Here is a 16,421-nt window from a genome sequence, read left to right as displayed (position 1 = left end):
GGGAGGGGCGGCGCTTCTTCTGCGCTGTAAACAACAGGGGCGGGAGGGGGACGGGGGAGGCCATTTCGAGCCTTTTAACAACAAATGGACCGGTTTCTGGTTCTGTTCACCTCTGTACCGGTTCATTCCGAACTGCTTCGGTCTGGCAGCATTCTATAAGTTCTATAAGTCATAAGACGAATAAGTGACTCGAGGTCTGTCTGGGTTCTGTGGGTCAGAACCGGGTCATTTCGTCCCTCCTAATCAGTGATGTCAGTAAAGCGTTTCTGACGTCGGACCACTTTTTTCAGTAACGACTAATCTAACGCATTGCTATTTCAAATCCAGTAGTCAGACTACAGTTACTTAACAAAATCACTTGTTACTATTACTACGTTACTATTTTCTTTTATAATTTAATGTTATTTCTTCTGCGCGTCTTGGGGAGAGACCGCCGTTTCTATGCGACAGTGTCAGCAGCGACAGACATGGAAACAATGGACGGAGATGGGAGATGCGGATTTCGTTGCTTGAAAAACAGGAATTATTTTGAGTTTCTGTTGCCAAGTCCGATTATTATAAGCGGCTTTGGGCTTTTTTTGTTTCTAAATTAGCTTATAAATTTAATGAGTCGCGGGTTGCGCTTTTTGGGGCTCGTTTTTGAATGTGAAGGTACTCATTTGGGCTTGGAAATAACCAGAGACTCATAATAAATCCCAGAATTTGTCTGTCATCCAGGTCGTTTTAGTGAGACTCTCCTGTCCATCATTTCCCGGATGATCGGTCCCGCTGTGTCTTTGTTCATGTGAAGTTAATATATTTGCTGTTGTAACAAGTTTAGAAAATGTGAATTTTTATTTTTATAATATTTGAAATTTCACCAAGTCCTGATTAACACTGAAGAATCCTTTTTTTTTTGTTATATTTTAAGAATTGTATTTTATTTTGGAAAACACTAGTACCTGTACTGTCACTTTAAGAGAGTGTCCTATGACATCAGTACTGCACTGCCCTCAGTTGGCGCTAGGCTGCCTGAGGGGAATTCCGACTCCTGTGAATGGAAGAGCTGCATGTTAAAGGGCATTTTTATTTCTATTTGTGCAGGGCTCTGCCAGCAACCTGCATTAAAGACCAACCAGCAGCTCCAGTGGTCTGAGTCCCTTCATCTGAACACAACGCAGAACACATCAAGGTTAACCGACTGTATAAGACTAGGATATTAGTGAAGAACACTAGTATACACCGGTTACACTGTGAATGAGGTCGAGCTTCGCGTTGCGCTCCAGAAAACTGCAAACATTGAGACTAATGTGAACAGCGCAATAAAAGTGAAAACAGCCACGAATGGACGTGTCCTTAAAGTTGTGCAACTAAACGCAATTATAATTATTAATATTAAGATAAGTGTCACAAATATGTGCAGAAGGATATCCGAGTTGTGGAGCCGCAGGAGGAGCGCTATGCGCTGCGACAGCAAACGCAGGCCCGTAACGCAGAACCTGGAGGCTGGGGCAGGAGGGGGGCTTTAAAATCCTTCTTAGAGTTTTCCAGACAATAGTGGAACACACAAATTACAAATCTTTTTTGGACTGTTGTAACCATTAAACAATCTTCCCTTCAGTTCAACCTCATAAGTGGAAGTATATTATTGATATAAAACGGAGGTCTCATTCTCTCGGTCCGCGGGACGATGTCTGGTGGCCCCCCCGTGATATGAAAGTATAATATTAGTGCGGCCCACAGGGTGAGGGGCCTCTGAAGGAAGTCCCGCCCGCCGTTCCTCGTCATGGCTGACATTCGGTGCTAGGCTAAGCTACACTGACTTCATGCACACTACGCTTGTAACAACAGAGCGGCGGATGATGGACCAGTCCGGTACCAGTTTCCCTTCCCTGCAGTCGCCATTCCGGTTCTTTCTACCATTAATGCCAGGATCAAACGCAGAGAAAGGCGACTGCTACCGGGCTGCGTCATCCACCGCCTGTTTGACAAGTAGAAGCGGTGATGACGTCACGCGTTGAGACGTTCTCCATACGTTGCTAGCTGGCTAAAGACTTCTATGAAACGTAGAAGAAGAGCGACGCCAAGTGGAATAAACTTAGGGTGCGTTCACACTGCAGCCTGAAGTGACCCAATTCTGATTGTTTTTTTTGTTTTTTGACGTAATGCGACCTGTGTCTGATCTTTTCATGACAGTCTGAACAGCACAGGTCGGATTCTTTAAGAATGTGACCCATATCCGATCCACAGCCGAATCAGATGTGACCTAACCTCCAGGCCGCTTCCATCCGAACTGAACGTCACCGATACTCTACAAATTCTGCGTCCTGATATGGGCAAGTGGGAAGAAAAACAACTATGACGGACTATAATGAGGATTAAGTTGTTAATATGCTGCTCCGGTTGGACAACAACTTCAAATATGTAAGCTAAGCTCCACCATTAGCCTCCATGTTTACTTCCGCAAACACTGAGCACTTCTTCTTTTCATGGCGGTTGGCAGAACACTGAGAACGCTGACGCTATGGCGCCCTCTACTGCGCATGCGGGACACTTTCAGGTCGTTTGCCCGTTCAGACTGCAGAAAACATACAGGTCGCATTTACTGGCAGTGTGAACGGCCCGGCGAAAAAAAATCTGATTTGACAAAAAATCGGAATTCAGGCTGCAGTGTGAACGCAGCCTAACTTTTGTCACACCCAGACTCTGCCTCCAGTGGCCCCTGGATAAATTGAGTTTGAGATCCCCGATATAAAATAACTTGCAATTATGTTTTGGCAAAGATCAAAGTAATTTTCACAGGTGGCAGAGTGTTGTCAGCAGCTGCTGAAAGTAACTAAAAAGTTACTTTTAATGTAACTTAGTTACTTTCCAAATCAAGTAGTCAGTAATCTAAGTTATTTTTTCAAGGAGTGATCAGTAATCCGATTAAAGTTACCTTTTCAAAATAACTATGCCATCACTGCTCCTAATCCCTCAATATTTTCCTTTAACACATGTAAACAAACCTTTATTGGCAAAAAGTAATAAAACCTCACAAATAATGACATTCTTCATGGAAGCGTTTAACTGCCAGAGCTGATAAATTAATTCAATAAAAATTATAACCCAGAGTTTTAATCTCATTTGAACTAAATCTGAGAGTAAGGAGATTTCTTCTTATTACAGGTTTATTGTGTCAACTAAAAGTTTTATATCTCATAATAACTAGATTGATATTTAATTACAGGAAGTTTTACGTTTCGTTATGAGATTTATAAATCGACATGAAGAGATTTTTAACTCAATAACTAGTTTTATATTTTCTCATGAGTTTTTATTTTATTGCCAAATATAAAACTATTTATCTTTACATATTAGTTTTAGATTAAATAGGCTAAATCTAAAATTCAGGTAAAAAACAAGATTCTTTTTGGTCTCAAAGAGTTTTATAATCTCATTAAAATTAAAATATTTTACTGATTTAAAGGAGAACAGCAGCAGCTCCTGCAGTTAGAGGCTTCCATAAAACTAAACTGGATGCTGTTTCTGATCATTTGCTATTCTGGTTCTGATCCAGCCGCCTGCAGAGGTCCAGTCTAATCACGCAGAGGGTTAAATAGATGACGTGAATCCAGCTGGTTCTGTCCGTTCAGCTCGGAGCCACAGCGTTGCACCGACTGCAGGTTAATCCAGTGATAATAATCAGTTACAATCAATCAATGGATCAATGAACACGACCACAGAAGAAGAATCACCAAAGAACATGGCAGAAAGTCACTGAAGGTCAAAGATCGCCTCGCGTCCCACTTCTGGAGAATTTACACCAAACCAGAGGTTCGGAGGCCCGGCCCGGCAGAACCTCGCTCCTGAGCGTCTCCTGCTCCAACAAAGGCAAACTGGGAGTTCTGAGTAGAAGTCCGGTCCATTTCATCAGAATCAAACACTGACAGATGGAGCATAAATGGGTTAAAACAGCAGAACCAGCAGAGGTTCTGGAGATGGCAGCTGACTGGTTACCATGGAGATGAGAATAAAAATACACTTCCATAGCCAACAGAGGTTCTGCACCTGGACCAGGTTCTGATCCGGGTTCAGTCTGTGAGTCTCAGAGGCGGGTGAGAAGCAGAAAGGTTCTACTGGTCCAGGCCCGGAAAAACCTGGAAAGGAAAAACAGGAAGCTGTCAGGAACACGGAGCCATGTTGGATCCTATGGTGGTTCTGATGGGACAGAATCAATCAATCAATCAAATCTTATCTGTACAGCTCATGTCAGCAGCAGGCTTTTCAAAGAGCTTTACATCATAAACACAGAAACAAAGTCATGCAGCAGAGAATCAACAATAAAACGAGACATTAAGTCGATAAATTGATCTCGATTCAAATAAAACTAACCAGGAGGGTTTCAGTCTGGATTTAAAGGAAGTCAGTGTTTCTGCTGTTTCTCAGTTTTCTGTTAGTTTGTTCCAGATTTGTGGTGCATAGAAGCTGAATGCTGCTTCTACTCGTTTGGTTCTGGTTCTGGATGCAGAGCAGAACCAGAACCAGAAGATCTGAGGGGTCTGGCAGGTTGATACAGCAGCAGATCTTTAATGTGTTGTGGTGCTAAACCGTCCAGTGATTTATAAACTAACAGGATTTTACAGTCTGTTCTCTGAGCTACAGCTGTAGGACTGTAGATCTGGTGTTATGTCTCCGTCTTCCTGGTTCTAGTCAGAACAGCAGCAGCAGCTTCTGGATCAGCTGCAGCTGGAGGATCGATTTGGTGGTCAGACCTGTGAAGACGCTGCTGCAGGAAACAATGCGACTGAAGATAAACGCCTGGATGAGGTTCTCTAGATCTGTAACTCTGGATCTATCTGGATCTATAACTAACTATAACCAGATTGGAAGGAGTCAAAGCGGTTGGTTATCGTTAGGAAGCTGTTTAACTGTTGAAGCTTTTTCAATAACTTTGCTGATGAATGGGAGTTTGGAGAACCAGAACCCAAATGGTTCCTCTGGAGGTTCAGGGATGTGAATACTTTGTCCTGCATAGTTGGACTGAGCGTCTGCAACTCACCTGGAATCAATGTCTCTGAAACCAACACAAGAGAACCAGAAGGTTGACCTGACCCCCAAAACCTCATGACCCCTCATGACCTCCCCTGACCTCACCTGGCAGCACTGCTGGCCCTGCCCCCCCGCCCCCGCCGTGCTAACTGTGGGGCGGGGGGCCGATGCTGGAACAGTCGGTGACCAGCAGCCCCACCGGCAGCGGGCTGGCCACGGTGACGGTGGCGCTGGTGGTGCCGACGGGCTCAGCGCTGGTCTGGTTGGGGGCCGGGTCGCCCTGCTGGGCGTGGGTGCCCATGTGACCCTGGAGCTGCGTGGCCGTCTTACACTGGACCCCGCAGAGCTGGCAGAGCAGCACACCGCCGGCGCCGGCCCCGCCAAAGGCCCCCCGCGCCCCGCCGCTCTCCTTCCACTCCTGGCCGTGGTGCTTCTGAGCGTGGACCCGCAGGTAGGTGAGGGTGGTGAAACCTGCAACAAAACCAGATCTTCAGAACTCTGCACAGCTTTCAACAAATCCAGAAAAGATGAGGATCTGGAGCTGTCCCGAAGCCAGAACCAGGCAGAAAAGGTCAAGGTGGGTCTACTTTCCGCAGCGGACTGATACACGCCTGGTTACCGAGGGATGCATGCATGAGCGTGCACGTGAAGCTGCATCTTACTGCGGTTGCAGAGGTGGCAGGAGTGGTGCTGCGACTGGTTGTGGACCCTCATGTGATCAGTGATGTACGCCGCCGACAGCAGCTTCCCGCAGATGTGACATGGCACCTTCTCCTCGTGGCGGATCAGGTGCGCACGGAGGCGGTCCCGCGTGGCAAACGCTGACGTACACGTCTGCAGAAAACACATTAGAGATGGTGGCTGGTACCGTTTGTCAGGTTAGTCGGGTTCTAGACCACCTCAGCGGAACCCTTGGAAGACCTACCGTGCATTTGAAGGGCCTCTCGGTGGAGTGGACCTGTCGGACGTGGCTGTTGAGGTGATCCGGTCTGCAACAGACAGATAGACAGGGAAGTGATTAACGGTAGGATGGTTGCGGGTTGGGTTCTGGGTTCTGGAGAGGCGGTCCTACCTGGAGAAGGCCTTGGAGCAGTGCGGACAGATGTAGGGCTTCTCCACACCGCCCTGGTGCGAGCGGACGTGGTAGCTCATGCGGTCCTTCCTCTTGAAGCGCTGCTGGCAGACGGGGCAGGAGTACGGCTTCTCGTCCGAGTGGGACAGCCGGTGCCGGTTCAGGTGGTACACGTCCCGGAAGGCCTTCCCGCACGCCTCACAGGCATGGTTCTTCCTCACCTGATTGGGGTTCGGAACCGGGCTGGGACTGGGATTCTGTGTGGACGGAACAAAGGAAGCCCATGTCATAAGGAAGTTCAGAACCGGCATTCAGACCTTCGGAACCAGCTGACCCACCTGCTCCATGGAGCCCACCACAACAATGGCTGCCTGGATGGGCTGAGGGGGAGCAGCCATGGTGACGGTTGCTGGGGCGATGGAGACGGAGAGCGGCTGGGCGTCCTGGCCGGCGAGCGGGGCGAGGGCGTCCGGGGCGCCGGCCGGGGGCAGCGGCTGGGCCGGCAGCGTGAGCTGGAGCAGGGACAGAGGGATGGTGGTCTTCTCCAGCCGGCCCGCCTTGGCGCCGTCCTCCTTGTCCCGCGCTGCGCGGTCCTTCATCTTGACGCCCGTGTGGACGGACTGGTGGCGTCGCAGGTTGTAGCTGTTCTTGAACTCCTTGTTGCAGGTGGAGCAGATGTGGGCAGGCCTGGTCGGCTTGGGCAGCGGCTTGACTGACAGGCGGGACGGTGAGACAGACATGGGTCAGGTTCTGAGCTCCAGAACCTGACCCGCAGGAAGGTCCGGTCCAGATTCTGTTTCTGCTCACCTGGCAGCGGCTCCTCGCTCAGGGCGGCCGTGTCAACAGTGGACGGGGGCGTCACGATGTGTTCTGCTGGGGGACTCTGGGCCGACCCGGTCAGGTCCGGCAGCATGTCGGCCTGAAGCGGCGTCTCGGGTTGGGTCTGGGTTGGCTGCAAGAACATCTGGATTAATCTGCAGCTCTGTTTCCCAGAATCCTCTGCATCAGATTAACCAATCAGGTTGCTCCAGAGGTCACATGATCTACTCAGATGGAGTCAGACTCTTATTTTGAAAAGTAGGCGTTTAGTCTCAAAGTTAGCCCCGCCCCCCAGTAGCCCTTTAGTAATAACTGGTTGCTATGGTGATTCTCTCCTTTTCAATCAGTTATTCCTGACTCGGCAGCATCAGAACATCCTGCTGGGTTTCCATGGTTTTGGTTCTGCTGTGTGTTCAACAGAACCTCCAGGTCCAGTTTCTCCAGAATCAGAGGTGTCTTCCTCCTCTCTGATTGGACAGAAACCAGGAAGTCCTCCAGCAGTCATAAAGACTTGCGACTGGATAGACAATCTGTCTAAACCCAGAAAGTTCTGGATGTTCTACCCAGTCAGAACCATCACTACTCTGAGCTGAATGTTCTAGGGAAACATCCTCAAAGTGAAACTGGGATTCTGTAAAAATAGACCAGAACTGGGTCGGGGAAAGTCCAACTTGCTGTCACCCTGTTAGACTCTGGATAATGGTTCTGATGGACTGGACAGCTGAGCTATGGTGGTCCGAACAGGACCCGGTTCATCACAGGACCTGGTGGACCTCTGAAGCTCACCTGCAGATCCCCCCTGACCCCTCTGTGGCCCCTGACCCCCTGCACCCGGATCAACACCTACCTGGAAGAGGAAGTTGCTCCAGGAAGTGTCCATCCTGAGGGCCGCAGAGAGGGGAGGGAGGAGGAGGGCCCGGAACCCAGGGAGAAATGTTCTGGTACCGCTTATGGGGCCTGGTGGCTCCTGCTCACTGACAGCTCAGAGAGTCCAGCAGGGCTCGGTTCTGCGGTGCGCTAAGGCCCAGTGATGGTTGGTGCATTTTAATACAAACAGCTGCAGCCTGGAGGCACCGGGCAGTTGGACCGGCTCGGTTCTGTTCTGCAGACCTTTTCGGGTTAGTCTTATTCGGATCTTCCGGGTAGGCCTCCGCTGCAGGAGCCAAGCCTCGGTGTTTCCTGCTGCGCCTCCCCCGCTCAGCGGCGCCCCGGCCCGGCTCGGTCCGTGGCTCCGCCTCGGCGTCTGGAGGAGGTGTTTCTGTTTTTTTCTCGCTCCCTCCTCCCTCCTCTTTGATCTCCTCTTCTCCCCCCTCTGTCGGCGCTTTAAAGGGAAAGGGTTGGGCTCGTGCTCCCTCCGCGCGGACCCCGTCTCATGCCGTGGCTCTCCTCCGACAGAAAGCCCCAGCCGCTAATCCGTCCTCAGCGCCGGACAGAACCTCTCCGCAGCGGTCGGTCAGGAACAGAGACGAACCGGCCGGTCCGGACGGGCTGGCCGAACTCCGGGCTGCAATGGAGTCCGGTTCGAGGCTTTATCCCTCGAGCATCTTAAAGGTAACGATTCGCGCAGGTGCAACAGCTGGACGGAGCGTGACGTGGGCGCCTGGTCGCGCGGCTCGCCGAACTCCATACAGGAAAAACCCAATTCTAGGTTCTGGTTCTGTTTGGGCCAGAGAGCGTTCAGCAGGTCCGTCCGGAACCAGCCCGATTCTTTTACTGAGCAGCTTTTTGATCTATGTTCTTGTAGTTTCAGGTTTTCAGGAAAACTACAAATAAAAAAATAAAATTAGAAATATAAACCACTTCCTGTTTTCCTCCGAGCGCGAGACAAATATAGCCGGTTCCGCTCAGCGCTCAGCATGGGCGACCCGGTTCCGGTGACCCGTAATCCCTGGCGGGCGGTTCGGAGGGTCCAGAGGCTGAGTGGTGATGAGCTGCTGATGACCGAACCGGGTCCTGGCTGGTTCTGGAGGGCTGGTGGGTCCAGAACCGGTCTTGGTTCTGATCAGGTGGACCTCTCCATGGCAACGCTCTGGCAGCATCCGGTTGCTTGGCGACGCAGCATCCAGCGGTCTGTTTTGGACCGGTTCTGTTGGGAGGTGCTGATTCTTGTAGTCAGACTGGATCAGAACCACCTGGACCTTCTGCATCTTTTTGGACCTTCAGAACCGCTGTGCTTAACTAAGGCAGAACAGGTACTGGACCTGCTGGGTTCTGGTTCTGATCCAGTAGAATCTTCGAGGAACGGGGTCGAGAGTTCTGCTGGTTCTGGTCCAGCTGAGCGGTTCCACTTCCAGGACCATTTCATGTTGAGATTCTAAATATTTTATTTAGAGGAAAATGATGTTGGAACGGTTCTGGTTCTGGTAAATGTATGTTCTGTTTCACTGAAACCAGAACCAGGAATCATACAAAGTTCTGAATAATGAATAGAACCGGGTCAAAACCAGCTGCAGCAAAACTTTATTCTCATTTCACATCAAATAATAAAAATTAAGAAGCAGATTCCCAGAATTCCTATGAAAACACAAAGTGCATCAAAGACAACATGACCCGGTCCAATAGAACCCAGAACCCACCTCCAGAACCTCTGGAGCCTCCAGAACCTCTGGAGCCTCCAGAACCTCTTTCTGGAGAAACGGCGAGTTTCCAGATTTTATTGGAACTTCTCAATAATAATAATAATAATAATAAATTACATCATAATAAAAGCTCCAGAACCCGGCCCGGTTCTACGCGTCCGGAACCGGCCCGGTTCCTGGACACCAAATACTGAACATTTCATCACAACATCAAAGGAATCAGAGCGTTAAGCCGACCAGAACCAGAACGGAGCCCAGTTTGACCCGGATGAGTTCAGGAGGAATGAAGTTCTGACGGGTTCTGTTGATTCTGCTGAAGTTCTGTGGGCCCAAAGCCCGGCGGTTCAGGACTCTGCAGAACCTTCAGAACAAGTCGGGCCCGGGTAACAGGTCCACCAGAACCAGAGAACCCAGTCTGGATGTGCTGGTTCTGCCTGAGCTGGACACCCGACCCGGATCACATGATGAGAGCCGGACCGGAACCGGATCAGAACCGGACCAGTCCAGTATTATGGGATGTTTTCTCTCTAATCTGTAATATTTGGTTGCTAAGCAACCAAGAAAGCTGGAATATTTGTGATTTTGTGAAATTTGGTCATGAATGAGGCGTTTCAATCGGGCCGGACCAGAACCGGTACCGAGTCCGTCGGGCCGCTCAGAGCCTCTTGGCGCGCTCGGCGGCGTCCAGGGCGGCCATGTTCTGGGAGGCGGTGACCAGGTGGAGAACGCTGATGGCCGCCTTCAGGAGGGAGACGGCGCCGCAGAGAGCGAGGAGGGGGTGGAGCCAACCTGCAGAGAGGGGGGCCAAGGGGGGATTAAATTGGGTCGGTCCGGTTCTGAGTCTGACCCAGAACCGCTGCAGCAGGAAGTGGGTCGCTTTAATTTGAGCTCCAAATGAAGAAAATGTTCTGAGATTATGGAGGGATTACAGAACCCAGATTAATAATCAGATTAATAATCCAGACACATAGGGACACTTGGAGGTGGTGGTGTCATGCTGCGGGCCTACCTGCCGGGTTCTGGATATGATGCAGGATGTAGAGCAGGCAGAAGAAGAGTTCGTTCCCAGCGCACATCACGAACAGAACTGGCTGAAACAGAACCAGAACCGGCTGAAACAGACTGTAACCATGACTCATGAGAGCCGCAGCGGCCCGGTCCGGTCCGGTTCTGACCTTGGAGGTGTAGTAGAGCCGGAGGATCGGGTTCCCAGAGAGGTCGATGGTTTTGTGGCTTCCTGAGCCTTTCACCGTGGAGCTGAGGAGGAAGGAGACTGAAGTCAACAGAACCAGAACCAGGTCGGTTCCGGTCCAGTCCGGCCCAGCGGCAGCAGACTCACCTGTGCAGGTGCAGCCAGTGGCTGGCGATGTCCAGGCTCATGCTGAGCTGGAACAGGAAGGCGTAGGAGGGGTAAAGCAGCGCTAGGTTGACCAGCAGACACATGGTGGCGCAGCGGTCCGTCAGCATGTCCATCATGGCGCCAAACTTGGTGGCTGGAAGCAAACCACCTAGAGGTCAGAGGTCACCGAGGGAACGCCCGGGTTCCTGGAGGCGGTGCGTACCCTGGTCCAGCGCCCGTGCGGCGTGGCCGTCGAAGGCGTCCAGCAGCGCGCTCAGCAGATAGCAGAAGACGGCCGGCCACGGACTGCTGGGCATCAGGTAGAAGGACAGCAGCGCCAGAACCACACGGGCGTAACCTGCAGACAGCTTAGGATGCCTCAAACAGAACCAGAACCTCTCTGACCTGCTGCTGCACCACAACATCTGGACTGGTTCTGATCAGACAAAGTCTGAAGCCTTAACTAGGTTCATTTACAGCTGTCATAACTGCTGCAAGCCACACTTTTCAGTTTTTTATTAACAAAAGAAATGTTCAGATCCATAAGTCATGTTCCTTCCTCTATGGTTCTGATCCACTTAGCTTCTTTCACATAAAACTCAATGGAAGAATAAAGATGGTTAGAATGGAGAACATCAGAACCAGCATGGATTTGGGTCAGGTGGTACAGAACCACCAACATGCCCTTACACTGGAACGGAGCGTGTTGCCCAGATTGTTATTGATCCGAGTAAGCAGATCAATAACAAGCAGATCAATAACAAGCAGATCAATAACAACTTATTAAAACTCAGATTTCGTCACAGTTTAAAGCCACTTCCGGGACTTCATATTTAAAACATAAGATCTACAAATGTTATTTCAACCAACTAAAAACAGAATAAAAATAAGTCCGATTATTTTTAGTGACTCTTTTGGTTTTTAAGCTTCGATTCCAAAAGTCATAGCAACAGAACCGGGTCAGAACCACAGAGTCTATAAATTTGTCATTCTTTCAATTGAGTCTGGTCTGAGCGGCGCCGCCATAATGGATAATGCTAAGCTAAATTGATGGAGGAAAAAACTCACCGATTAAATTCGGAACAAAGAGGAAAATATTTTCCTGGGTCATCGTGGAATTCGGTCCCGGATCCTGATCCGAACCTGTCACGTGTCTGGGTCAATTCCGCGGTGAGACCTCTGCTGCTGACAGTTCGGTTCGGCTAGAAGGACGGAAGCTGGTACATCCGGTGCGTGCTTTCAGAATAAAGGTCCTGTAGCCGCCATCATCTGACTCATCTGCTGTATGTACTGTGCGTTGTGTGTAATGGGTAAAAAAGAACCAGCAGACGAGGACCCGGGGTGTTTTGCAGCAGTAGGGCAGGTTCATTCTGTTGAAAACAAGGATAATTTCAGCATACCAGTTCTTGGGCTCTGGCTTTCCCACACACACCTCTCTCCACAGCGCAGCTCGGTGCGAACTGAGGGCAGCGGGACACGAACACCTCCACCAAAATAAAGTACAATTCAGAAACTAAGAAAAACAAATATACATATACAGTGAGGATGGATTTGGGGTGAAATGTAAACATTTTTACACACTTGCTACAGTCGCTCCGTGGGCGGTTCTGATCCAGGGACGGATTCACCTTAGGAAATCGAACCTTGAGTTTGCTGAAGACTTTAATCCAGGGGCGTGTTCCGGTTCGGTCCCTGGTGGCGGGAACTTCCCTCCTCAGCAGGTCAAAGTTCAGCAGATTCTGCAGTCATTTGATCCAAACCAAGCAGGATCCGGAGGACCGACTGTACATACCAGCGGTTTAAAGTCAAACTTTCATTTTCTGAGGATTAAAATCAAATTAAAAAATGTTTTATTTTGAGCACTGCGTTCTGCTTTGCTTTCATAATATATATTGTGTTCATAATATCAGGAGGAAAGTTGATTCTATAGAAGACTGTGTGCGTCTAACATCCGCTAATTTCAGATTTCTCATCAACTGAATCTTCCTCGGTCAGACGGAATAGGCCAACTCCACCGGTGCAGCTTAGAAGGTTTATTGATGGAATAATAGCAGAGAGCATGGGAGATGATGGTACAGGAGATAGGAGATGGGAACGATGTGGTTATATTTGGTTTTGTGTGTATGTGTATGTGTGTGTGTGTGTGTGGTTATCTGAAACAGAAGAAACAATAAAGGTGCATATTAATAGCCATGCGGGCAAAGCGGCTACAAATAGATGCAGGATGAAAATGACCTGTAGTATCACAGAAATCCACTGGAGGGCACCATAACACCACACATGAATTATCGGTCAAATGCAATAAAAATACAAATGACATTTTCACCAATTTCACCTCCTGGGCTAATAACTGACATAAACCCAAATATCGGGCGGAAAAATATATACTTACATAATAAAAACGCACACAGGTCTCATGCACACGGGATTAAGGAAGGACCGATAGTGGATGCTATCCGTGGATGGATTTTTATGCCACCGAGCCACACAGAAGCACAGAAAATAACTTGCTCATCTACGTGAAATTCGAACTACAAAAACGAACAGATGCATCATGGGTAATGTAGTACTAAACGAAGGGACGGACTTTTAACAGATTCATTTTCACAAGCTTGATGCAGAAAAGATGGCCACCATAGTTTTGGTTCTAAAAATGTTAAGGTCAGAGGTCAGACCAGGTCATGATAATAACTAGAGCACAAACCGTTGATTATGTATTGTAACCCAGATTCTATGAGTACAGGCTTCGCCCTTTAAAGCTATCGCTAGTGGGTTAACGGTGAAGCAGGATGTAGTCTATGCCTCACTGGGTCCATCCAGACCACCGCCATGAAGCATCTGCTGCATAGAACAAAAACAGTCTCAGTCTGGAGTCCCGGCCTCCCATACAGCAGAAGACCAGAGAGAATAACATCTGGTCAGAAAGGTTGAGACAACCAGACCTGCTGCTGTGAACAGGAACAGCGAACGTTACGAACTGTAACAGTGTAACGATGAACAGAACAGGTAACTTATTATACAGCACTTTGGACAGCCATGTTTTTCTCAAATGCTTTGTAAAATAAACGTGACAAAAATAATTATTCTGTCAGAACTCTGAGGACAGAATGGGTCATAGAGAACGTGGAAACATCACACAGGTAAAACCGAATAGATGAGCACAGAGATGACCAGGAAGCTGCTGTGCAAATGTCCTCCACAGACATTTCTTCACGCAGAGCTGTGGAGGATGAAATCCCTCTGCTGGAGTGACTCTCCGATTCTCTGGAGGATCCAATCCAGAAGAAGTGTAAGCCTGTGACATGGCCTCACACAGAAAGACGCTGGGCGGACGTGTGCGCCACATAACAACAGAGTGCAGAAAAGATGAGAAGCAGCTTCTGTCTCAGATTTATGAGGAGGGGGATAAGAACCCCCCAGAGATAGCTCCCTTGATCTGAACGAGCTTGTGATGCTTTGAGGAGTAAAAGCAGGGTTGCTCACAGCTGAGCTGCCGTCGGCTCATATTCTGAGACAAGAGGAGCAACAGAGAGAGTGGAAAAATAGCTCACTCTCTGCAGTTTTAAAATACAGGAACTTAAATGGAGCCTGATCTAAAGGCTCGAACGGAGCTTCAATGGGTCAAATCCCACAGAGCTGCCAGAGCTGAGTGAAGCCGACACCCCACCCATGTCAAAAAATCCAACAAATAGTCTGAGTGGTTAGTGCTCTGTTTGTGCAGGTTTGGTTTCTGAGATATTAAAAATGATTTTTTAGGTCATCCAGAGGTCACCATCCCCCACCTTGCTCCAAAACAAACCAAAGTGGGCTCCTTTGTTTGTGCAGGTTTGTGCCGTTAAAACTACCGCAGTGAAGTTGATTTCAAGTTGGATGTTGGATATTCAAATATCTGCTGAGTGAGCAGCGTTTAGCTCAAGGTTGATCCGATTCATGAACGCTCATGTCGGCCAGCCGCTCTCCAGCTCCCTCCTCAGGCTCGGAGGTTCACTGAGGGACATCAACACATTTCCAAACCAAACATGAACAAATAGAACCAGAACCAGGACCAGGACCAGAACCAGAGAACCAGGACAAGAACCAGGAAATGCAGCCACATCGACTGGGTTCATCGTACCAGAACCCGACGTAACGGATTTATGCTTCCAAGGAAAACTGAAGAAAACCTGATGAGAGTTTCTACAGGAGCTGCTGTCAGAGAGGAGAGGCCAGAAAAACCCAACTGGAGACAGTTCTGTTCGACCCGGTTCTGGTCCCAGTCCTGGTCCTGGTCCTGGTTCTGGACATCATTACCCCACTGAGGCTGGAGGAATTCAGATCATCACAACTAGAATGACTTTCTTGGAAAAAGACAAAGTCAGCGTTAATCTTTTTAGCAAACAGAAACAAGGTTTTGGTTTGACGTTTCCACGTGAGGGAAACAAAGACATGAGTACAAAGTGGAGAAATTAGAACTAGAAAAATAGAGTTCACCATCTTACTGGGCAAAAAGTTGTGCCGTCAGAGCAATAAAAGGACAAATGACTTTCAGCTCAATGCCGGGGCACGAAGTGCTTTCAGCGTCTGGATAAACTGTAAGAACATGAAAGGACTGCAGCTTAGAAAAGATGGAAGGGTTATATAAAAAGGTATTGTTGAACAAATCAGGGTGTTATCACTGCAGGTTTACTTGTCTAACATCACACAACCACCTGCAGGCTTTAGAATGTGCTTCCATTTCAGCCAAAGAGGAGCGATGAGCCCATCATGTCCCCGTTGGAGGTCAGAGGTCAGAGGGGGTTTCTTTACCCCCAATAAAGGCACGGCCTCCCACCAAGGAGGCTTTTCTCCATTCTCTCTAGCATCAGCTACCAATGGCCACAGAAGTTGTCTTTTCTCGGTGGGACTTGCAGAGATCTTCGGTGAAGTGGAGCTTGTTGTCGTGCAGAAATTGTGATTTTTTTTCCGCTTTCCAGAGAGCATCACGCAGCCGGCGGGACAGAAACCTGATGATGAAGATGATGATGATCGGTCTAGGAGGGTGCAATCCTTCGTCATGGGGCCCAGGCGGTGGGCGACATCTATGAAGGACACTGGGGACGTCTGTGAAGGACACTGGGGACGTCTGTGAAGGACACTGGGGACGTCTGTGAAGGACACTGGGGACATCTATGAAGGACACTGGGGACATCTGTGAAGGACACTGGGGACATCTGTGAAGGACACTGGGGACGTCTGTGAAGGACACTGGGGACATCTTTTCCTTGGGAATTGTAGCCTGGCAGATTTGAACCATCTTCATCATCCTGTCGTGTCCATAAAGCTTCAGGTTGCAGCGCCTCCATTTCAGCAGTCATGTCAGTTCTTCTTTCTGATTAGATCAATTTTCTCTTTCAACTCTTTAACTTCACCCATTTTGGTGTTGATTTTTTTCTCCAGCGTCTCGATCCGGTTCCCAAACCTCCAGACCATCAGCTCTGTCGCTGATAAGCTTGGAAAGCGTTTCTATGACGTCACCATTTATCTTTTCTATCCGTTTTTGGAGCAGAGGTGAGCAGAGGGAAACTTTCATTCTCAAAGTGGCTCCGGTGTTCTGTCAGATGGCCCTACGCTGTCAGGATAACCT

At 49.0% G+C, this 16,421-nt stretch overlaps 2 protein-coding genes across 2 annotated transcripts; both read right to left on the bottom strand.

The window, feature by feature from the left end:
- Positions 1-2,961: 2,961 nt before the first annotated feature.
- Positions 2,962-9,255, bottom strand: maza (MYC-associated zinc finger protein a (purine-binding transcription factor)). Its single transcript, XM_088007865.1, has 8 exons — positions 7,749-9,255; positions 6,890-7,034; positions 6,421-6,794; positions 6,083-6,339; positions 5,936-5,999; positions 5,673-5,844; positions 5,116-5,481; positions 2,962-4,118 (listed from the first exon to the last, which is right to left on the bottom strand). The coding sequence occupies exons 1-7, from the start codon at positions 7,779-7,781 to the stop codon at positions 5,156-5,158; spliced, it is 1,371 nt and encodes a 456-aa protein (XP_087863991.1). The 5' UTR covers positions 7,782-9,255; the 3' UTR covers positions 2,962-4,118; positions 5,116-5,155.
- An 89-nt stretch (positions 9,256-9,344) lies between these two features.
- On the bottom strand, positions 9,345-12,552 carry cdipt (CDP-diacylglycerol--inositol 3-phosphatidyltransferase (phosphatidylinositol synthase)). Its single transcript, XM_088007874.1, has 7 exons — positions 12,401-12,552; positions 11,888-12,189; positions 11,043-11,177; positions 10,820-10,973; positions 10,656-10,737; positions 10,490-10,571; positions 9,345-10,269 (listed from the first exon to the last, which is right to left on the bottom strand). The coding sequence occupies exons 2-7, from the start codon at positions 11,928-11,930 to the stop codon at positions 10,136-10,138; spliced, it is 630 nt and encodes a 209-aa protein (XP_087864000.1). The 5' UTR covers positions 11,931-12,189; positions 12,401-12,552; the 3' UTR covers positions 9,345-10,135.
- Between the last annotated feature and the right edge of the window lie 3,869 nt (positions 12,553-16,421).

The sequence above is a fragment of the Poecilia mexicana genome, unplaced genomic scaffold, assembly GCF_051168715.1.
Source record: "Poecilia mexicana isolate PSO_F unplaced genomic scaffold, ASM5116871v1 scaffold_8, whole genome shotgun sequence".
NCBI lineage: Eukaryota > Metazoa > Chordata > Actinopteri > Cyprinodontiformes > Poeciliidae > Poecilia > Poecilia mexicana.
Note: the sequence above shows the minus strand (reverse complement) of the source record. Positions and strands in the feature narration are given on the sequence as shown.